The following is a 23,731-nucleotide window of genomic DNA, read 5'->3' as shown; positions in this document are numbered from 1 at the left end:
GTCAACCATGGACTGTTAATGAGTTAATAACTAAATGTGATGCCGAGGAAGCAAAAGTGAAAAGAGAAAAAGTGTAGTCTACTATGGAAAAGGTATAATCTGCTAACATGGTTACTCACGCTAAATCTTTCGCCAATAAATTTAGTGGGAAGAAAAAGTGGCAAGGTTCGAAAAAGACTCAGAGCTTCAAAAGAAATGGTAAAAGTGGGCCAATAAATGGCAATGACAAAGAGAATCAAAGAGGTACTGCTATGAAATGCCATTTTTGTGATAAGAATGGTCACAACATCGCAAAATGCTTCAAGTTTAAGGCTTTTAAGGAGAAGCAAAAGGGTGATCAAGGTGAGTCTGCTTATATTTACGTAGAAGATAATTTTGTTGATGCACCAAAAGATCATTGGTGGGTAGATAGTGGTACTACTATTCATATAAGTACTGTTTTGCAGGAGGTAAGAAATCAAATGAAGCCAAGACCAAGGGAAGAAAAGGTTAGAGTCGGTGGTAGAACTCTTCTTGCTGTTGTTGCTATTAGGACGAAAAATTTGGAGTTAGATAATGGTTTTCAGCTTGTAAAGATAATGTATTTTGTGTTCCGAATTTTGGACGGAATTTGATTTCTATTCAATTATTAGACAAGAATGGTTATTTTGTTACTTTTGGGAATAATAAAGATGAAATATTTTATGACTCTAAACTGAGTAAGAATAAATGTCCTAAAAATAATATTGAAAAGGAAGCCATGAAAAATATTCCTTATACTAGTGCAATTGGCAGTTTGATATATGCTCAAGTTTGTACTAGACCTGACATAACTTTTATTGTAAACGTCCTTGGTAGATACTTGTCTAATCTGGGTCATGATCATTGGGTTGCAGCCAAGAAGGTCATGAGATATCTTCAAAATACCAAAGACTATATCTTGATCTACAAAAGGGTTGATAATCTTGAAATAGTTGGTTATTCAAATGCTGACATTGGTGGGTGCACAAATGATTATAACTCCACATCTAATTACGCTTTCACTCTTGCCGGTGGTGCCATTTCTTGGAAGAGCATTAAACAGACATTAGTTACATCATCGACAATGTATGTTAAGTTCATGGCTGGTTATAGTGCATCCACTCAAGTTGTTTGGCTCCGAAATTTTATTTCAGAACTTAGAGTTATTGACTCAATTCAAAGACCCATTGTAATCTATTGTGATAACAGTGCAGTTGTGTTCTTTTATAAGAATAATAAGCTGCATAATGGCACCAAACATGCAAATTAAGTTTTTGACAGTCGAAGAGCTGGTAAAGCAAGGAGACATTATTATCCAGAATATTCATACAGATGAAATGCTAGCTAATCTACTAACTAAAGGTCTCAAGCCCATTGATTTTAGACGACATGTTATAAATATGGGAATGTGATGACCCAGCTGGTTATTTTGCGTATTCTAGCCTCGTTCCCCTATTTATTGCTAATTCTATGTTCACGTGTGGTTATGTGACTTGTCAGGGTAGTTGGTTAGGTTCCAGAGATGTTTCAGAATGAATTGGGACACTTAGTCCCAAAGTTAGAAGCTTAAGTTAAAAGAGTTGATCGGATGTGACTTATGTAAAAACGGCTCTGGAATGGAATTTTGATGGTTTTGATAGCTCCATATGGTGATTTTGGACTTAGTAGTATGTCCGGATATTTATTTGGAGTCCCGTAGGTCCTTTTGGCTTGAAGGTTTTGGAAAGTTGAGAAGTTTGACCGAGAGTTGACTCTGTTGATACTGGGCTCGAATTTTGATTTCGGGAGTTGGAGTAGGTCCGTTGTTTCATTTATGATTTGTGTGTAAAATTTGAGGTCAAGCGGAGTTGGTTTGATAGGTTTTGGCATCGATTTTAGGAGTTAGAAATCCATTAGTTTTAATAGGCTTGAATTGGGAGTGTGATTCGTGTTTTGATGTTGTTTGATTTGATTTTAGGCTTCTACTAAGTTCGTATGATGTGGTATTTTTGGATGGGGTCTCGGGTGCCTCGAGTGAATTGCGGATGGCTAACGGATTCAAAGTTGGACTTTAAGCATTGCTGAAGAATTTGAGTTACTAATGTAACCGCATCTGCGGTGGGTCTGACCACAGATGCGACGTCGTAGGTTCGGCTGGAGTGTCACAGGTGCGGAAGGGTCCTGTCATGGGGAATTTCGCAGAAGCGAGCTGGGTTCCGCAGAAGCGAAGTCGCTTCTGCGATGGTTGATCCGCAAAAGCGGACCTACATAAGTGGGATTTTGGCCGCAGAAGCGGTTGGTTGGTGTTTAAGTTGTCTTCATAGAGGCGAAACATTTTTTCGCAAAAGTGGAACCGCAGGTGCGGTCATTTAGCCCGCAGAAGCGAAAGTGCTGGGCAGTGATTTAAAATCGAGGGTGTGAGTTTTTCTTTCATTTTTGGGAATTTTGGAGTGCGGACTAGGGCGATTTTTGGAAAGGTTTTCACCTAGATTGAAGAGGTAATTGACTTTTAATCACTTTTATCCATAAACATTGAATACACATTGATTATTTCACTTGTTTTCATGAATCTAAGTTAGAATTTGGGGATTTTTGGGACTATGTTATAGGAGAGTGAAATTTATGGATTTGAGGGGTGATTTGTTGTTGGAATTGGATAGTTTTGGTATGGTTGGACTCGTAATTGAATGGGTGTTCGGAATTTATGAATTTTATCGGGTTCCGAGGTGCGGACCCGTGGTTGAATTTTGTATTTGAGTTAAAGACCTTAGCTTTATCTTTTGGAATCACTTCATATGGATTTTGTTGATAGTATTACAATATTTTGGCTAGATTCGGGCCTTCTGGAGGTTGATACGCACGCGAAGGGCTTGTTAAGGAAGTAATTTGGCTTGCTTGAGATAACTATTTTATCTAAACTTGGTTGAGGCACTAGTTTCCTGAATTATTGTGATAGCTACGTGTTATTGGGTATGTAACAACCCGACCAATCGTTTTGAGCTCTAACGCATTATTCGGTAGTTTGAGGCCTCGAGTAGCTTCACATCATGTTTTATGACTTGTACGCGAGGTCGGAATTGAATTTCGGGAAGTTCGGAGTTGATTCGGAAGGAGAATTCTCAATTCGAAAGCTTTAAGTTGGAAGAGTTGACTAAGGTTTGACTTTTAACTAAACGACCTTGGAAATGAGATTTGAAGGTTCTAATAGGTTCGTATGATGATTTCGGACTTAGGCGTATGTTCGAGTTGAGTATCGGGTGGTCCGGGAGTATTTCGGCGCTTATTATGGAAAGTTGACATTTTGAAAGTTTTGGAATTTTCTAAGTTTGGTTTGAAGTAGACTTTGGTGTTATCGATGTCCATTTGGGCTTCCGAACAAATAGGTTCGTATCATGATTTATGACTTGAGTGTAAAGTTTGGCATCATTCCGGAATGTTTAAGTATGAATCAGACTCGTTCGACGAAGTTGGAATGTTTGAAAGTTAAAAGAAGGATTTTGATCATCGATTCGTAGTTTGGATAATGTTTGGTGTGATTTGAGGCCTCAAGCAGGTTCGTGCCATGTCTTGGGACAGGTTGGTATGATTGGACGGGGTCTCGAGGGGCCAATAGTGTGTTCGGGGTGGTTTCGAACCAAGTTTGGATGATTTGCTATTGCAAGTGTGCTTCGCGATCGCGAAGGTAGTCCCGTGATCGCGAAGAATGCTGTGAAGGGGCCCTGTTTTTCTCTTCGCGAACGCGTAGGCTTGATCGCGACGCGAAGAAGGCTGGGAGAGGTGATGGCTGGGAGGCAGAAGGCTTTTGCAAATGTAAAGTGTGGAACGAGAACGCGAAGGGTAGGGTCAGTTGGGCATCGCGAGCATGATAGGGAGGTTGCGAACGCGAAGGGTAACTGGGCAGCTGGGAGGAGTTAGCCTTCGCGATCGCGAGGCTTTTTCCGCGATCACGGAGAAGAACGAGCCTCGGCAGATTTTATGTAATACAGGATTTGGCTCATTTTCTTTCATTTTTGACTTGGTTGGGCGATTTTTGGAGCTCTTAAAGAGGAGATTTTCATCATCTATCATGAGGTAAGTAATTCCCACATAGTGTAAGTTAATTATATGGATTCTATAAGGATTTAAACAACAAAATTGTTAGAAATCGTGATTTTTTTGAAGAAACCTAGAATTTGGTATTTTTGGATTTTGACCACGAAATTGGACATGGAATTAGGAATAAATTATATATTTGAGATTGTTGTGTTATGGTTAATGATTATCTTCAAGAATATTCGGAATTCGATCACGTAGGCCCGAGAGTTGACTTTGTTGATTTTTTGAGCGGAGTTGGGAATTGATATAAATTAATTAATCATGAGTGTTGGAGTATATTTTTACTGGTTTGCATGTTGTTTGACTAGCTTTGAATTGAGGAGTTAAAAGAGGCATTTGGCATCAGTTATTGGAACTTCAGAGCGAGGTAAGTCTCATGTCTAACTTTGTGAGGGAAAAACTGCCTCGTTGGTATTAAAATTATTATGTGCTACTAGTTGCAGGTGCTACATACGCACGAGGTGACGAGAGTCCGTACGTAGCTAAAAGTATGTTTATGTCTGGGTAAACTTAGGACTTTATCATGTAATAATTAAATTATTTGAACTCATTTTGCTAGCTTAATTAAGTGAATTTATAATTGAAATTGATTTGCAAATATATTAGGCCAAGCTTTATCGCCTTGAGTTGTATGGCAAGATATTTGATAAACGGTAAAAGTCATGTTTACTTTATGCTCCTCCACCTGTGTTGTGAGCACGTGACTTGTAATTCGATAAGTTTCTTCATTTCCTGTGGATCAGGCCGAACGCCTCGACAATATATTGAGATGCATCTCTGGTTCGCGCCGATCGACCCTCAGCAGTGCACACACCACTCTAGATCGGGTCGTACGACCTCGACATAATCCTGCGTAATACCGCTAGGAGTCCGAATATTCATGAGACACCCTATTATTGAGACCTAGCATTTATATGGTATTCCTTATCCGTTTGAGGCTACATTTGATATTTCTGATCTATTAATATAACATAGGAAATTTTATAGATTTATACCGTCAAAACAAATGTTGGAGGATTATGTTAGTTATCGTTTTAACTCATTATTACTCTTGTGCTTCATATCTATTTATGATTTATCATACTGATTTATTGGACCACTAGTAAGTGTCGATGTCGATCCCTCATCACTACTTCTCTGGGGTTAGGCTAGATACTTACTAGGTACATATTGATTTATGTACTCATGCTACACTTCTTCACTAAATGTGCAGGATTAGACAGGTTCATCTGGTGGTCATCTTGGCGCATAGGCACAACTGCCGAGGAGACTTTATGGTGAGCTGCATTCCATGCTATGTATCGCAGTCCACAGAGTCTCCATCGTATTATTTACTTTATCCTGTCTAATGTACATTCCAGACAGATAATGTATTATTAGTGTACTCCTTAGTAAATGCTCATGCACTTGTGACATCGGGGCTTGAGATATTCTAGTTGATGTTTACGAATTTGCATATCATTATCACCTTTTATTTTTATGAATTACTATTTATGTATGTACCCATGATTTTAAATGTGTATATTCCTTTACTTAATAAAATTTATGATTTCGAAAGTAAGAAAATGAACAAATAACGTGATAGTTCACTGTTGGCCTGCCTAACAGTGACGTTGGGCGCCATCACGGCCTATAGCGGGTTTTAGGTCGTGATAGGGTGCACACATGTGTGGGGTTTGAGCCCATGTGCTAACACCAGAGGTATTTATCCATGCCCGGATTGTGCTTAGGCTATGATATGCCTAGATTTGACTGTTAAGCTTTAAGCTATGATGGTTCTCACATTTGTAACATTATTGTGAACTATTTGAGCCATGTTAGAAGCTATGTAAAGGTTTAATCCTTGAATGACCTTGATAAATGCTATTTTGTGACGATATTTGCCGATTCGAGCTATGATAGAATACTTTGCACATGCCTACACTTAACACGCCACTTTTACCAATCCAGGAACATGAAATTTGTTAACTATTCATCATGTATATGTATTCTTGTTATTTGCTCCTGTGTGATATGATTGGACTGGGTGCTTGTGACCATGTCGGGTGGATTATGTTGTTATGCTTGTGACCACTTCATGTGGATTGTGTTGTTATACTTGTGACCATACCGGGCGGATTATATTATTATGCTTGTGACCACACCGGATAGATTGTGTTGTTATGCATGTAACCATGCCGGGCGGATTATGTTGTTATGCTTGTGACCACACCGGGCAAATTGTATTGTTATGTATGTGACCACGTCGGGCGAATTATGATATTGAGCATGTGATCATGCCAGTCTGGTACCACGTTGAATTGGCCATGCTTGCATGTGGATGTAGATACATCCCCCTAGGGTCACCCTCTCATGTTTCTCTCTTGATGGTATACACGCAAAAATTGATGAAATCTGATTAGTGGTTTGGTATGGAATTGGAAAGGTTGAAGAAATCTAGCCAGTGGTTGTTTGGATTTTGCATTTCATTCTCTACTTGCAATTTTCGCGATTATTTATCTGATTTAACTGCATATCATTTCTATATGCCGAATATTGACTGAGCAGAGTATTTGAGAAACTATACTCATACACACATAGATGTTTCTTCCTGTGCTTTATGACTTGATTTCATTATTGCTCTATACTTGTTAAAAAGATGAAATTGTATAAGTGATAGGTAGCATTATTTATAATTTGTGCTTATTTTACCTCGTCAAGGTTAGATACGATACTTATTGAGTACATTGGGCCGGTTGTACTCATACTACACTTTGCACTTCATGTGCAGATCCAGGTACATCTAAACGCGGTGATTGTTAGATTGGTGTTAGTACCTGCTCGGAGACCTTGTTGTACTAGAGTTTCAGACTATGTTGATACTTAGTAGCTCATGTACTCGTTGACACCAGGTGTTGGGTTGGTTGTAGTAGAGTTTCAGTTACTTTTATCAATTATTTATGAGATTTTTTCGTTGTTGAGTTTATTAAACCTGTTTCATTCAAATGTTTAGTTGTTATATAATTGTCGGCTTGCTTAATAAGTGTGTTAGGCGCCATCATAACAGGTTAGAATTTTGAGTCGTGACAGGGTATTGTAAAATCTTTTGATTCTTTAGTTTAGTGGGAATTTTAATATTCTGTGGTTGTGAGCATTTATTATATGGAATAAAATGCGCATTTATTTATATATATTATTTTTATGATGATTATCATTTCTATTCACATTATTTGTAAGTTGCATCATGGTATCTTGAGGTGAAAATAGGTTCGCCCAAGAGTTTTTCAGATGTACAATTATATGCAACTTTAGTTGCTATATATATTGGATGCATTTCGGTAATACAGTATCTTGAGATGAAGATTGGTTCGTCCAAGATGGCATCCACTTTTGGTATATGTTGCAACTCGGTGATATGGTATCTTGAGGTAAAAAGTGGTTCGCCCAAGATGTGCATCTCTTAAATGTCTTTATGACATATAAAGGACCGACAAGGTAATAGGCATGGGTACACTACTATCAAAATATCTCACGTGCCACTATTCCTTACTACACTACTAGTCAATTATCTTGTTGACTTAATTGAGATTGTTGTAATTATGGAAGATCATGTGTTAACAAATATACATAGATCGCCATAACATGATATTCAAGGTTAATGTAATATAGGTCGATTAAAGTTTATGGACTTTTTAAAAATTAAATAAAAATTTGGACACAAATATTTTTCTTTCGTCATCCTAGAATTTTCTTTATTTGTTTTTGTTTTGTTTTGAAATTAAAAAAATTCTAATGTAGCCCAAGTGGGAGAATATAAGAAAAATGGGCTTACATTATTGAATATTTTATTTATATTTAAATATTCGAATTTGATAATAGTCCATAAAGTGAGCCCAATTATAAGTGTGATAATTGGTTATTGGGCAGTGCACTTTATGTGTTTGGTGGGTCTAGTACGGCGGTGAGTGTAGGCTCAACTCGATGAGGCCCGTAATGGGAGGGTCCATCAGGGTTTTATTAATTACAGCTAGGTCCCCTCTCTAACCCTTATATAAACAAATAGTGAGAGATATTTCATAATATTTGTTGTGTATGGTAGTTGTCCCATTGACGCTGCCATATTGGAGAAAGGTTAATAGAGACGAAGACCTAATCTTTCGTTAATCCGCGATATGACTCAAACAGGTACACAACCGTTTTTAATGATTTTGATTTATTATGTGTCTTAATATCATATTTGGTCTTGGATTATATTATGTCAATATTCTCGCATCATAATCTATTATGTGGTGACAATCTGTGGCTACAAAGTTATTGTCAAGTTCTTCCCTGATCGAGTCTCTGACCTAGAGCTTGCAAAATCTTTCGCAAAAAGTCATAATACACAAGCTGTAACATCATTAAGACAACACTATTAACTGTGAAAGATGTCATAATACACAAGTTGTAACATCATTAAGACAACGCTATTAATGAAGTGGTTACATGAAAATTATTTTCAATAATGTCTAAAACAAATGTGAAGCAATTGTAAGATAGGGATATTTGTCTTGATTAATCTTATACAAAACCTACACCCTGTTGATTAATTGTAGCACTCTAATCTGATTCTACTTCCAAATAACCTCATTTATGGAGCTATACTCTATAGTTAACTGTGATGACCCAAAAGATCATCTTATATTTTAGAACTCGAATATGCGCTCTTAAACCTGACAAATCTCATTTTCACCTTCCTCGATTTGCGTGCGCACTCCGGACAGGTTTTCGGAAAGCTTTTATATTGAAAACTAATGAAAATAGGAATTTTGCCTTAAAAGTTGATTTTAGTTGATTTCGGTCAATATTTTTGGTAAACGAGCCCGGATTTGTATTTTGACAGTTCTGGTGGATCTGTGTCGATTTATGGGACCTAGGCGTATGCCCAGAATCGAATTCGGAGGTCCCTAGCTCAAGTTATGAATTTTTGATGAAAATTAAAAGTTTAAAAATTATTTATTTTTAAGAATTGATTGATATTTGATATTGTTAGTATCGGGTCCGTATTTTGGTTTCGGTACCCGGTATAGGTTCATTATGATATTTAAGACTTGTCTGTAAAATCTGGTGAGAAACGAAGTTGATTTGACGTGATTCGGACGTCGAGTTGAGAAAATAAAAAATTTATAAGTGTTCTTGAGAATTTCATTTGATTTGGTGCTAAATTCGTAGTTCTAGGTGTTATTTTGGTGATTTGATCGCGCGAGGTAGTTCGTACGATGTTTTTAGACTTGTGTGCATGTTTGGTTTGGAGCCCCGAGGGCTCGGGTGAGTTTCGGATAGGCCACGGGATGTTTTGGACTTAGAAAATCTGATATTTTTGCTGCAGCAGGTGTTTTGGCATGTCCTTCTTGGGCAGCTGAGGATTTCTTCTTCGCAAACGTAAAGGCTTGGTCGCGAACGCGAAGCGATGGGGGCGTTACCCTTCACGAACACGACAAGCCCATCGCGAACGCGTAGTGTTAGGCACTGGGAAGGGGCAGACAACTTTTTCTTCATCGCGAACGCGAACAATGACTCGCAAATGCAAAGACCAGGGAAGGGTAGCCTACGCGAGCACTGTCTCGCGAACGCGAAGGCTTGGCAGCCCAGACACTTCGCGAACGCGACAGTGCTCTCGCGAACACGATGAACACTGTCGCCCAACACTTAACAGAACCCAAAAATGGGATTTTAGCCAAAAACTCATTTTTCTCAAAAATCAAACGGTGAGAGGCGGTTTTTCAAGAGTCATTTCTTCCCCAAATTGTTGGTAAGTGATTCTAAACCATTTTCTTTCAATTACCCATTACATTTCTTGAATTTTCAACCTAAAATCTAGAGTTTTTATGGTAGAATTAGGGGTTAGGGTAAAAACTAGGGATTTCGAAAATTTGAGAATTTAGACCTCGATTTGAGGTCGGATTCCAAAACTAATTACATATTCGGGTTCGGGGGTGAATGGGTATTGGATTTTGGTCTGAACCTCGATTTTTGACCAAGTAGGCACGGGGTCGATTTTTGACTTTTTGGAGAAAAATTTGGAAAATCTGTAATTATTCATTAAAGTTGATTCTTTTAGCAATGTTTGATATTATTGAGTCATTCTTGAATAGATACGAGTGGTTTGGAGGTGAATTCAAAGGAAAAGCTGTGATTGAGAATTAAGAGGCCTTCAGAGCGAGGTAAGTATTGTGTCTAACCCTGACTTGAGGGAATTAGGAACCTTAGATTACTTGCTTAGTGAAATTCAAGTGAGCGGCATATATATGAGGTGACGAGTACTTATGCGCCGTCAATCTACATGTTTTTCATGTTTCTCTGTTTTTCTTATATTGTCTCATTCCTATGCCAAATTGCTACGTGTTATACTAGTGTTGTTCAATTTATCGTTCTTATCATGTTTACGGACTTTTCTGGTGATAATTGAGTTTTTATTTCAAAGTTGAGATTGATCTTATGGAACCAAATGTTGAAGTAAGGTTTGTACTTGTTATTCTATCTCCCTATTGTTATTTATGTATTGCATTATGGTAAGGGAGAGTGTTAATGTACGAAGGGTGATGCCGTGCCATATTGTGAATGTTAATGCACGAAGGGTGGTGCCGTGCCATATTGTGAGTGTTAATGCACGAAGGGTGATGTCGTGCCATATTATGAGTGTTAATGCACGAAGGGTGATGTCGTGCCATGATATGAGAGTTAATGCACGAAGAGTGATGTCGTGCCATTTCTATTAATTTTATGGTGAGATTGAAATTAAAAGCACGAAGAGTGATGTCGTGCATTTTTCCTTACTATATTCACTATTCCTGTTGATTCATGGTATATTGACTGCTCCGGTGATCATTCTGTTGTAGTTCTTTATCTTGTATTTTCCTTAGTATGTTCCCATCCCGACATTTTCTATTTAGTTCTTCATTTCTGTTATTTGTATATACACTGTTAAATTGTACATATTAATTTGTAGGTGCCTTGCCTTAGCCTCGTCACTACTTCGTCGAGGTTAGGCTCGACACTTACCAGTACATGATTGTACTGATACTGCACTCTGCACTTTCTGTGCAGATTTTAATACCGGCTTAGGTTGATCGAGATTTTGCTATTGTCCGCTGTCCGGAGACTCAAGGTAAATCTGTCGGCGTTCACAGACCTTGAAGTCCCCGTCTATCTTTTTTGTTCTACTGTTTCTTTCATTCAGACAGTTGTATTTCTTTCTGACTATTACTTGTCGCAAATTTTAGAATACTCGTGAATTGTGACTCCAGATCCGGGTGGTAGTAATTAATACAGTGCTATGATATTTTGCACTTATTATATTTTATCTTAGTTAATTATTGTTATTTGCCGAATGAAAATAAGGAATTGGTTTAATGATTCTCTAACGTTGGCTTGCCTGGCAAGTGAAATATTAGGCACAATCACGGTCCCGTCGGTGGGAAATTTCGGGTCGTGACAGTTGGTATCAGAGCACTAGGTTACATAGGTCTCACGAGTTACGAGCAAACTTGGTAGAGTCTGAAGGATCGGTACGGAGACGTCTGTACTTATCTCTCAGAGGCTATGAAGTTTAGGAACAATATCACCCCTTTCATTCCTTATCGTGCGACATTGATTTTGCTTGAAACCTATATCTCACATTCCTTTGTATTTACTCGTGTATGACATTGCGCACTCGGTATCAGTTGTGCTTCGACGGTTTGTGATATCGCAGATGAACTACGAGAGAGCCAAAGATGCTCAAACATTGCCTCAACGTGTAATTCCGACTGAAGATGCTGACGTATAAAGAGATCACCCAGTGAATAATGTAGGGGGTGCAACATACCTTGTCATCTGGTTGATTTATACAAGTTGTGAAGGTTAATATTATGGACCATCGGACGTGGTGAACTATGACTTCGCGCCGAGTGGGGTGGGAGGGGAGGGGAGTCCACTATCAATGGATGGATTGCGGAGTCATGTGTTATATCAGTTTTGGCCTGAAATGTATATATGTGGTAATGAAAGGTTCCCAAAAAATTTACACATGTTTAAGGCCTGAGATTTTGTAGAGTATAAGGTTGGTACTTGCGGTGTATCCGCCTACTTAATAATCATATACTTCAGTACCAAAGGAGTTAGAGAAACAACTTTAAATTTACAGAAGATCTACTCAGCGTGGACGTCATGGTTGCGGATTTTTTTGGGATGCATCGGAGGAAGTACAGTGGTTGACGAGATTCTGGACTATGTGGTTTGTGCCAAGATTTGTTTGTATGGAGCTCTACTTTTGTGATCGTTGGGTATAAATAGGGGTAAGGGTTACCTCTGAGAAGAATCGAAGAGTATGTTAAGAAATAGGTCAGCTCAACAGTGTTGAGTGAGCATAACAATAGAAGAAATTGGACTTGGAAGAGATAATTCTCCACAGGTGTCCGCGGCAAGCCTATGAAGAGAGCAGACAAGTCAATACAACACCGCCCACTTGGCTCGGTTCTCATAAATACTTTTGAAAGAGTTTGTTTCCCGGACTCTCCATAATGCATGGCATATAGGGTTTGAACGATTGCGTTAGGTCACCATGACAGTGTCATAATATGCCATCGGGTTCAATAAGTTAGCCCGTCAAATTCCTACTTTGCTTCCTACAGCCAGAGAGCGAGTTCACTGACTCATTAAAGGACTAAATTATGATCGTAAGTAAAATTTTGTATGACTCGGGAGCTACAGGCTGATACTTCATTTTCACTAGTGGTAGAAATTGCCAAGATATTAGAACGTGTTCGGGGTGAGGAAAAAAAAGAAACTAAGGAGACCAAGACGTCTTGAGGTTCTGAGGGATTCAGTGGATTCTACTCTGCGAGTATAAATCATTATGGCAGGGGATCGGGTAGTCGGCCAGCCCAGTTTGCACATCGGATTAATCGAGGTGCTCCAGTAAGTTCTTTTAATACACTACTGACATAAGTGTCCTACAATGGTTATTCTAGCTATCTGGCACAGACTCAGTATGAGCAGCCAAACCCGCAAATGAGTTGTTATGAATGCTGTGATACTAGGCACATTATGAGAAAATTATACCAAACCTGGGAGAGGCATATTTCATCAAAGCACTCATGCTACGTGCCCCCATTGCAGTTACTACACCACCCACATGACCAGTTAAGGGTGGAGGATAGGCGGGTAGAAGGCGTCCTAAAGGTGGAGACCCAGCCGTTGTTATATTTGTTTTATGGTATGGTGGAGGTCGTTACATCAGATGGTGTCGTTATAGGTACGATCTCGATTTAAAATAAAGGAATAACTTCCTTAACTTGATTCGGTTCTGAGTATCAAGACGATTCCTCCTATTGTGCTCCACTTATGAGTGAGCTTCGTAATTCTATAATCTACTTATGTGTTTACTTCTCTTGGGAGGTTTTATGGAGATAACTACACCTATCATTCCATGATGGACTCTAATAAGATCTGTGAGGCTAAAGGTGCCTTTCTGGTACTTATTTTGGTATGTTTTGATGTATTTCCGGATAATTAATTACAAATTATGAATTATATGCCCTACCTGTGTGAGTTTCATTATGTGTCGTGATTTTGTTTAACGAAAGTTATTTAAAAAGAGAAAATGGAGAGTTTCGATTGGCAAGATGTGCATACTACTTGTGATTCAGAACTGAGGCCGAGGTCCTCGTATTTTAAAATAAATTGATATGTTTAAACTGTGCTATGGGCTGCGGTGGAAGTTATATAAGGACGATATCCTTGTGATAAAAATTCTTATGTTTAAATTCTCCCTTGTGAAAATTAAATTTGTACTATAATACTAACAGGGAGTCATGCCTGCTAGGCTTATTTGAAGAAAAAAAATTGTATGAAATTCTCTGTGCATACTTGCCAAATTTGTGTTGTAATATTGAGTTGTAACCTACAAGGTAGGTGCCCGCCCAAGTGGCGTTAAATGTGACTCGTTAATTCGGGTAAATAATTATGAGGTCTTCATGCCTCACATCTCGTTATTAGTATTGTAAAGGTTTGAAACGAGATTTTTGTTAACATGAAGTTAATTGATGATTCTGTAATTGATTATGAACAACTATTAAGACCAGATTGACCCAGAAGGGTGCCCCATTTAGATGGTCAGACGAGTGTAAATTGAGCTTTCAGAAGCTCAAGACCGCTTTGACTACAACGCTAGTGTTGGTATTACCCACAGGTTCATGATCGTATACGGTATATTGTGATACCTCTCACATTAGGCTTGGTGCGGTATTAATGCAAGATGGCAAGGTAATTGCATATGCGTCACGGCAATTGAAAGTTCACGAGAAGAATTATCATGTTCATGACTTAGAACTGGCAGCCATTGTTCATGCGCTGAAGATTTGGAGGCATTACCTCTACGGTGTCTCATGTGAGGTATTTACTGATCATCGTTGCATTCAGTACCTGTTCAGACAAAAAGATCTTAATTTGAGGCAGAGAAGATGGTTGGAGTTGTTGAAAGACTATGATATCACCATTTTGTATCACCCCGGAAAGGCCAATGTGGTGGCCGATGCTTTGAGTAGAAAGGTTGTGAGTATGGGAAGTCTTGCATATATTCCGGTTGGTGAGAGGCCATTAGCTGCATATGTTCAAACTTTGGCTAACCAATTCGTGAGGTTACATGTTTCAGAACCCAGTCGGGTTCTAGCTTGCACAGTCGCTCGGTCTTCTTTATATGAGCGCACAGAGAGAGGTAGTATGATGATCCTCATTTACTTGTCCTTAAGGACATGGTGCGGCACGGTGATGCTAAACAAATTGTTGTGGGGGAAGATGGAGTTCTGCGAATGCAGGGTCGTATTTGTGTGCCTAATGTGGATGGGCTTAGTGAATTAATTCTTGAAGAGGCACACAGTTCCAGATATTCTATTCATCTAGGTATCGCCAACATTATTGGTGGAGGAGAATGAAAAAGGATATAGTTGCATATGTAACTCGGTGTCTGAATCGTCAGCAAGTTAAGTACGACCATCAGAGACCCGGTAGGTTGCTTCAGAAGTTAGAAGTTCCTGAATGGAAATGGAAGCGTATCACTATGGATTTTGTTGTTGGACTCCCACGGACTCTGAAAAAATTTGATGCAGTTTGGGGTCATTGTGGGCAGGTTGACCAAGTCAGCACATTTCATTCCAGTGACAACTACCTATTCTTCAGAAAGGTTAGTTGAAATTTACATTCGTGAGATTGTCCGCCTTCACGGGGTGCCCGTGTCTATTATTTTAGATCGAGGTACGTAATTTACCTCGTACTTTTGGAGGGAAGTACAGCGTAAGTTGGGTACGCGGGTTGAGTTGAGCACAACATTCCATCCTCAGACGGACGGGTAGTCCGAGCGTACTATTCAGATCTTGGAGTATATGCTTTGTGCTTGTGTTATTGACTTTGGAGGTTCTTGGGATCAGTTCTTGCTGTTAGCGGAGTTTGCCTACAATAACAGCTACCAGTTGAGCATTCAAATGGCTCCATATGAGGCATTATATGGAAGGCGATGTCGTTCGCCAATTGGCTGGTTTAAACCAGGAGAGGCTTGGTTATTGGGTATCGATTTGGTACAAGATACCTTGGACAAGATCAAGATTATTCAGGATCGACTTCGCACAACTCAGTCCAGGCAGAAGAGTTATGCCGACCGTAGAGTTCGTGATGTTTCATTCATGGTCGGAGAGAGAGTGTTACTTCGGGTATCACCCATGAAGGGTGTAATGAGGTTCGGAAAGAAGGGCAAGTTGAGCCCTAGGTATATTTGTAATGACCCAACCGGTTATTTTAACTTTTAGAATCTCGTTCCCTAAAATAAAACTTTCCATAGGTGCTTGTAATGATTTATGACTTGCGGGAATGGTTGGTTCGGGATTTGGAAATGTTTGAGGTGAAACCGGAACACTTGGTTCCTTAAGTTGGCCTTAAAGTGCTAAGTTTGACTTCGGTCAACATTTTGAGAAAACGACCCCGGAATAGAATTTTGATGATTCCAACAGCTCTGTATGGTAATTTTGAACTTAGGAGCGTGTTCGGAATTTTATTTGGAAGTCCGTAGTTAAATTAGGCTTCAAATGGCTAAAATAGGAATTTAAAGTTTGAAAGTTTGACCAGTGAGTTGACTTTTTGATACCGGAGTCGGAATCCAGTTCCGAAACTTTTTATAGCTCCGTTATGTAATTTATGACTTGTGTGTAAAATTTGAGGTCAATCGGAGTTGATTTGATAGGTTCCGACATTGAATGTAGAAGTTGAAAACTCTTAGTTTCATTAAGCTTGAATTGGGGTATGATTCATGGTTTTAGCATTATTTGATGTGATTTAGAGGTTCGACTAAGTTAGTATGATGTTTTAGGACTTGTTGGTATATTTGGTTGAGGTCCCGAGGGCCTCGGGTGATTTCGTATGGTTAACAGATAAAAAATTTGAGTTAAAAAAGCTGCTGCAATTTTTCCTCTTCTGTTGGACATTCTGGGCTGTGATCGAGCCCAGATATCGACCCAGATATCGATCTCAGGGTTGACGAGGTACAGGCTTGAACTAGTGTATCAAAGTCGCGATCGAAGGTCCAACTCGAGAGCCATGATCGAAGGTCCAACTCGAGAGCCATGATTGAAGGTCCAACTCGAGGGCCATGATCGAAGGCAAGGCTCGAGGGTCAGGATCGAGACCCAAGATCGAGGGTCACAATCGAAGGCTCAAGCTCGATGCCATGATTGAGGCTATGATCGAAGGCCTAACCTTGATACCCTGATCGAGGCCATGACCGAGGTCCAGGCTCGAGTCTGTGATCGAAGGTAAGGCTCGATGGCATGATCGAAGGTATGGCTCGAGGGCTAGGATCGAGGTCCAACCCTCTATGCCCTGATCGAACGCACATGTTCGATGCCGCGATCGAGGCCCTGTTCGAGGCCATGTTCCGAAGTGCTGGGCAGTGTTATAAAGAGAGGACATTCGTCCCATTTGCCATTTTTGACGAACTTGAGTTTGAGCAGAGACGACTTTTGGCAGATTTTCAAGTGAAAAATATTGGGTAAGTGATTCTAACTCGGATTTGGTCTACATATACAAGTATATCATTGTGTTCACCATAAATTAGAAACGAAATTTTTAGATTTCGGTATCGATTCATAGTCGGTTTTGAGTGAAATTGGTATGGTTGGACTCATAATTTAATGGGTTGTCGGATTTCATCACTTTCGCCGGATTCTGAGATGGTTGGACTCATAAATTTAGTGATTGTATCGAATTATTTTGGCTAGATTCGAGCCAGACAGAGTTGGATAATCGTGGAAAAGGCCTTATAGTGGATTAAATTAAAGCAAGACGAGGTAAGTCTCTTGTCTAATCTTGTGAGGGAGAAATTACCTCATAGGTGATTAAAAATTAAATAATTATTGCTAATTGTGGGGGCTACGTACGCACGAGGTGACCAGAGTCTGTGCGTAGCTACTATTAATGCTAAAGTCCGTGTAGTTTAGGACTCAAAGCATGCATTACTTGTGTAAATTGTATTCTTTGATTAATTAATATTAATTGATATATATATATATATATATATGAATATATATTGTGAATTGTTAGATAAAGATATTAAAGGATGAAAATCTCATATACTTGATTCTCTGTTTAAATTATTAATTGTTAAAGAAATTATTCTTCCTCCCAAATTTATCTCATAATAAATATACTCTCCTTCCGGAGGTACATAAAAATGTCCTCCTTTCTTGTGGAGCGGTCCGAATGCCTCGGCAAGATAGATGCATCTATGGATAGCGCCGCACGTCCCTCGGCAGTGTACACGACACTCTGGATCGGGTCGTACGTCCTCGGCAGAAATCGTGCTTAATAATAATAATTACACGATACTTTAATAAATTATTTCAGCTTGTGAAACTAATTAATAAATTGGAAAATCCTTAAAATTTAATAAATTATTATCCTTGCTTGTTAAGGAATTAATTGTTACTCCTGTAAATGACGTTTAATTGATAAATTAGAAATTATTTGAGTTGAAGGAATTTAATTAATATATTGAGAATTGTTACATTTGAAGGAAGTTGATTTGTTTTTTTTCGCTAATTAAATAAATTATTTGTAAATTCTGTAAATCATGCTGATTTAAATATCCTAGTTTTATTTCAATTGTTATTGACCTATAGTGAGTGTCAAAGTCGGCCATCTCGTCTCTACCGCTTTGAAATTAGGCTTGATACTTACTGGGTACACGTTGTTTACGTACTCATACTACACTTGCTGCACTTTTTGTGCAGGATCTGAGACAGGTACTAGTGGAGGACCTATCATCACATACCCATGTCATCCCGAGGCATAGTGGTGAGCTGCCTTTCCGAGCCGTTCTGCAGCTACCGGTGTCTCTTCTTATATTTATATTCTGTCTATTTCATTTCAGACAGTATTTGAAGTTTTGTATAAATCTACTAGATGCTCATGCACTTGTGACACTGGGTCTTGGCACACACATTGGTAGAAGTTGGTATTTTATTATTTTCTTGGAATAAAAGTTTAACCAATGTACGATTGACTTATTAGTTAGCTTGCCTAGCTGTAGTGTTGGGCGCCATCACGACCTATAGGTGAAATTTGGGTCGTGACAACATGGTATCAGAGCACTAGGTTCACGTAGGTCTCACAAGTTATGAGCAGACCTAATAGAGTCTTGCGGATCGGTACGGAGACGTCTGTACTTATCTTCGAGAGGCTATATGGTGTTAGGAAACTACCTTTCTTCATATTCTATCGTGCAATTGATGTAGTACTAAATATCCTTCTCTTATTCTCTCACAGATGGTGAGAACACGCTCTAATGAGATTCCATACCAGGAAAGAGCTACTCCCCTAGTTGCTAGAGGCCGAGGCATAGGCTGAGGGAGGGCTCCAGCCCGTGGTAGAGGGCGAGGACGTCCCAGGACTATTCCGGTTATGCCGCCAGTGGATCCAGTAGAGAATCCCATTATTGAGGAGCAGGGTGAGGTGCCTGTGGCAGAGCCAGCTCCGGTGGACTTCACATCTGCACCGGGATTTCAGGATGTCATGGGTCGTATGTTGCAATTCATGGACAATATGACTCAGGCCGGTTTATTTCCGGCAGACCCAGCCATATCTCAGGCGGGCGGGGGAGCACATACCCCTACTGCGCAGGCTCATGTACATGCAGCTGCTGTATATCAGACCCAGGGTGCATTACCCGTGGGTGGAGCCCAGCCAGTGGCAGCAGCTACACCTGAGCCCAGGCCAGCTGTAACCGCCGATCCTCAGAAACTATTGGACAGATGGACTAGACTACATCCTTCTGTCTTCGGGGGGTGAGCGACATGAGGATCCACATGATTTCATTGATCGTTGCAAGGATAGACTGTACAACATGAGGATATTGGAATCTCATGGGGTTGATTTCGCTACTTTTCAGTTAGAGGGTAGAGCCCGTAGATGGTGGCAGTCTTATGCTCTTGGCAGACCAGCAGATTCTCCTCCCATGACTTGGGATAGGTTCACCCGTATCTTCTTGGACAGGTATATTCCACCTTCCCAGAGGGAAGAGTTGCGATTTCGGTTTGAGCTGCTCAAGCAGGGTCAGATGTCAGTGACCGATTATGAGGCGAAGTATTTTGAATTATCTCACCGTGCACTAATGATACTCCATACTGAGGCAGAGAGAGTGCGAAGGTTTGTAGTCGGTTTACATACTGGTATTCAGGCTACTATGGCTTGAGAGGTTGAGATGGGTACTTCTTATGAGCGAGTTGTGGAGATAGCCAGGAGGATTGAGGGTGTACGTCAGCGGAGTCGAGAGCAGATTATGAGAGATAAGCGGTTCAGGTACTCTGGAGAGTTCAGAGGTGCTCCGTCCGGGGGGGCAGAGGTCAGTTCGTGAGGGGACAGTCCAGCAGACCCCCATATCCAGCACCACCTCCTCCTCGAGGTGCTCCAGTGCGACCTTATCTTAGTGCTATCCCAGAGAGTTCTTACCGCCCACCAGGTATTCAGGGTCCTCCCAGTGGGTATTCAAGTCCCCAGGGCCAGACACTTTGTCAGTAGCCCATCGCACCGAAGAGTTGTTACGAGTGCGGGGATCCCAGTCATATGCGGAGGTTTTGCCCCAGGCTTCGAGGTAGACCAGTACAACAGGGTCAACAGCCTATGTTTACCGGACCAGTTGCTCCACTAGTAGTCCGACCACCCATAGGTAGAGGACAGGTGGGTAGGGGCCATCCTAGAGGTGGAGGTCAGCCAGGCGGAGGCCAGACAGTTGGCGCTCCAGCTCGGTTCTATGCTTTTCCGGCTAGACCAGATGTAGAGGCCTCAGATGCCGTGATTACAGGTATTATTTCTGTTTGTGGCAAAGATGCCTCAGTATTATTTGATCCAGGATCTACGTATTCATATGTGTCATCTCTATTTGCTCCATTCCTAGGTGTTTCTCGTGAGTCCTTGAGTACTCTTGTTTATGTGTCCACTCCTGTGGGCGATTCTGTTGTTGTGAACCAGATCTACCGACCTTGTATTATTATATTTTGTGGTTATGAAACTAGAGCAGATCTCCTATTGCTTGAGATGATCGATTTTATAAATTATTCTGGGTATGGACTGGTTATCTCCATATCATGCTATTCTAGATTGTCATGCCAAGACTGTTACCTTGGCTATTCCAGCATTGCCTAAGCTGGAGTGGAAGGGTTCGCCTTTTAGTTCATTTAATCGAGTTATTTCTTTTATAAAGGCTCAACACATGGTTGGGGTGCACCAGTATTATTTGTGAAAAAGAAGGATGGAACAATGCGGATGTGTATTGATTATCGCCAATTGAACAAAGTCACAATTAAGAACAAGTACTCGTTGCCACGTATTGATGATCTATTTGACCAGTTGCATGGTGCTAGGGTATTCTCTAAGATCGACTTGAGGTCGGGGTACCATCAGTTGAAGATTCGGGATTCGGATGTTCCGAAGACTGCTTTTCGTACTAGATATGGTCATTATGAGTTTCTGGTAATGTCTTTTGGTTTAACTAATGCACCAGCAACATTCATGGATCTGATGAACAGGGTATTCAGGCCATATATTGACTCATTTGTCTATGTCTTCATTGATGACATTTTGATCTACTCACGTAGTAAGGAGGAGCATGAGCAGCATATGAGAGTAGTGCTTCAGACATTGCGGGAACAAAAGCTATATGTTAAGTTCTCTAAATGTGAGTTTGGGCTAATTTTGAGGCAGTTTAGAATTGGCATCGTCCCACTTCGGCGTCGGAGATCAGGAGTTTTCTGGGTTTGGCAGGTTATTATTGTCAGTTCGTGAAAGGTTTTTCATCTATTGCAGCACCTTTGACCAAATTAACCCAGAAGGGTGCTCCATTCCGATGGTCCGATGATTGTGAGGTGAGCTTTCAGAAGCTCAAGACATCATTGACTACAGCACCAGTGTTAGTGTTGCCTTCTGGTTCGGGGATGTATACAGTGTATTGCGACGCTTCGCGCGTTGGCTTGGGTTGTGTATTGATGTAGGAAGGGCAAGTTATTGCATATGCTTCACGTCAGCTGAAGCCCCATGAAAAGAATTATCCGGTACATGATTTGGAGTTAGCTGCGATTGTTCACGCTCTTAAGATTTGGAGGCATTATCTTTATGGGGTGTCTTGCGAAGTTTACACTGATCATCGCAGTTTGCAGCATTTGTTCAAGCAGAGGGATCTAAATTTGAGGCAGCGCAGATGGCTGGAGTTACTAAAAGATTATGATATTATTATCTTGTATCATCCGGGCAAAGCAAATGTGGTTGCAGATGCCTTGAGCAGAAAGGCAGAGAGTATGGGTAGTTTGGCTTTCATTTCAGCAGAAGAAAGGCCATTAGCCTCAGATATTCAATCCTTGGCTAACAGACTTGTGAGGCTGGATATTTCAGTGCCCAGCCGAGTTCTTGCATGTGTTGTGGCCCAATCTTCACTATTTGAGCAGATCAAGGCTCGCCAGTATGATGACCCACACCTGGTGGTTCTTCGTGAAACGGTACTACGAGGTGATGCCAAGGAACTTACTATTAGAGCGGATGGTGTTATGCGACTCTAGGATCGACTATGTGTTCCTAAGGTGGATGGACTGAGGAAAAAGATCCTGGAAGAGGCACACAGTTCTCGATATTCTATTTATCCAGGTGCTACTAAGATGTATCGTGACTTGAGGCAATATTATTGGTGGCGACGAATGAAAAAGGACATAGTTGAGTATGTAGCTCGGTGTCTAAATTGTCAGCAAGTTAAATATGAGCACCAGAAGCCAGGTGGCCTACTCCAGCAGATGACCATACCAGAGTGGAAATGGGAACGAATTACTATGGATTTTGTAGTTGGGTTGCCGCGGACTTTGAGGAAGTTTGATGCAGTTTGGGTGATTATTGACAGGTTGACCAAGTCGGCACATTTTATTCATGTTGTGACTACGTATACTTCAGAGAGGTTGGCCCAGATTTATATTCAGGAGATAGTTCGGTTGCACGGTGTGCCAATTTCAATCATATCAGATAGAGGCCCTCAGTTTACTTAACATTTCTAGAAAGCAGTATAGAGTGAGTTGGGGACCCGTGTAGAGCGCAGCACAACCTTTCATCCGCAGACTGATGGACAGTCAGAGAGGACAATTCAAATTTTGGAGGATATGCCCAGGGCATGTGTGATTGACTTTGGAGGTCAGTGGGATCGTTTCCTGCCTTTGGCAGAGTTTGCTTATAATAACAGTTACAAATCTAGCATCGAGATGGCTCCATTTGAGGCTTTATATGGTCAGCGATGTCGTTCACCTATCGGATGGTTTGAGCCAGGTGAGGCTAAGTTATATGGTACTAATTTGGTAATGGATGCCTTGGAAAAAGTAAAGTTGCTCTATTTGCTCCATTCCTGGGTGTTTCTCGTGAGTCCTTGAGTACTCCTGTTTATGTGTCCACTCCCGTGGGCGATTCTGTTATTGTGAACCGGATCTACCGGTCCTGTATTATTACATTCTGTGGTTATGAAACTAAAGCAGATCTCTTATTGCTTGAGATAACTGATTTTGAAATTATTCTGGGCATGGACTGATTATCTCCATATCATGTTATTCTAGATTGTCATGCCAAGACTGTTACCTTGGCTATTCCAGCATTGCCTAAGATGGAGTGGAAGGGTTCGCCTGTTTAGTTCATTTAATCGAGTTATTTCTTTTATAAGGGCTCAACCCATGGTTGAGAAGGGTTATTTGGTTTATCTAGCCTATGTTCGGGATACTAATGCAGAGACTCCGGCTATTGATTCAGTGCATGTAGTTCGGAAGTTCCCCGGTGTATTTCCGTCAGATCTTCTAGGTATGCCACATGATCGTGATATTGATTTTTGTATTGACTTGGCTTCAGCTACCGAACCTATATTTATCCCACTGTATCGCATGGCTCCGAAAGAATTGAAAGAACAGCTTGAAGAGTTACTAGCCAAAGGGTTTGTCAGACCGAGTGTATCGCCTTAGGGTGCACCGGTATTATTTGTGAAAAAGAAGGATGGAACAATGCGGATGTATATTGATTATCGTCAATTGAACAAAGTCACTATTAAGAACAAGTACATGTTGCCACGTATTGATGATCTATTTGACCAGTTGTAGGGTGCTAG

At 40.4% G+C, this 23,731-nt stretch overlaps 1 protein-coding gene across 1 annotated transcript; it reads left to right on the top strand.

Moving 5' to 3' along the window:
* Positions 1-739: 739 nt before the first annotated feature.
* On the top strand, positions 740-1,270 carry LOC142171775 (secreted RxLR effector protein 161-like). Its single transcript, XM_075235476.1, has one exon. It carries the CDS (start codon positions 740-742, stop codon positions 1,268-1,270), a length of 531 nt encoding a protein of 176 aa, XP_075091577.1.
* Positions 1,271-23,731: the final 22,461 nt, after the last annotated feature.

This window comes from Nicotiana tabacum, chromosome 17 (assembly GCF_000715075.1).
Source record: "Nicotiana tabacum cultivar K326 chromosome 17, ASM71507v2, whole genome shotgun sequence".
Classification (NCBI taxonomy): domain Eukaryota; kingdom Viridiplantae; phylum Streptophyta; class Magnoliopsida; order Solanales; family Solanaceae; genus Nicotiana; species Nicotiana tabacum.
Note: the sequence above shows the minus strand (reverse complement) of the source record. Positions and strands in the feature narration are given on the sequence as shown.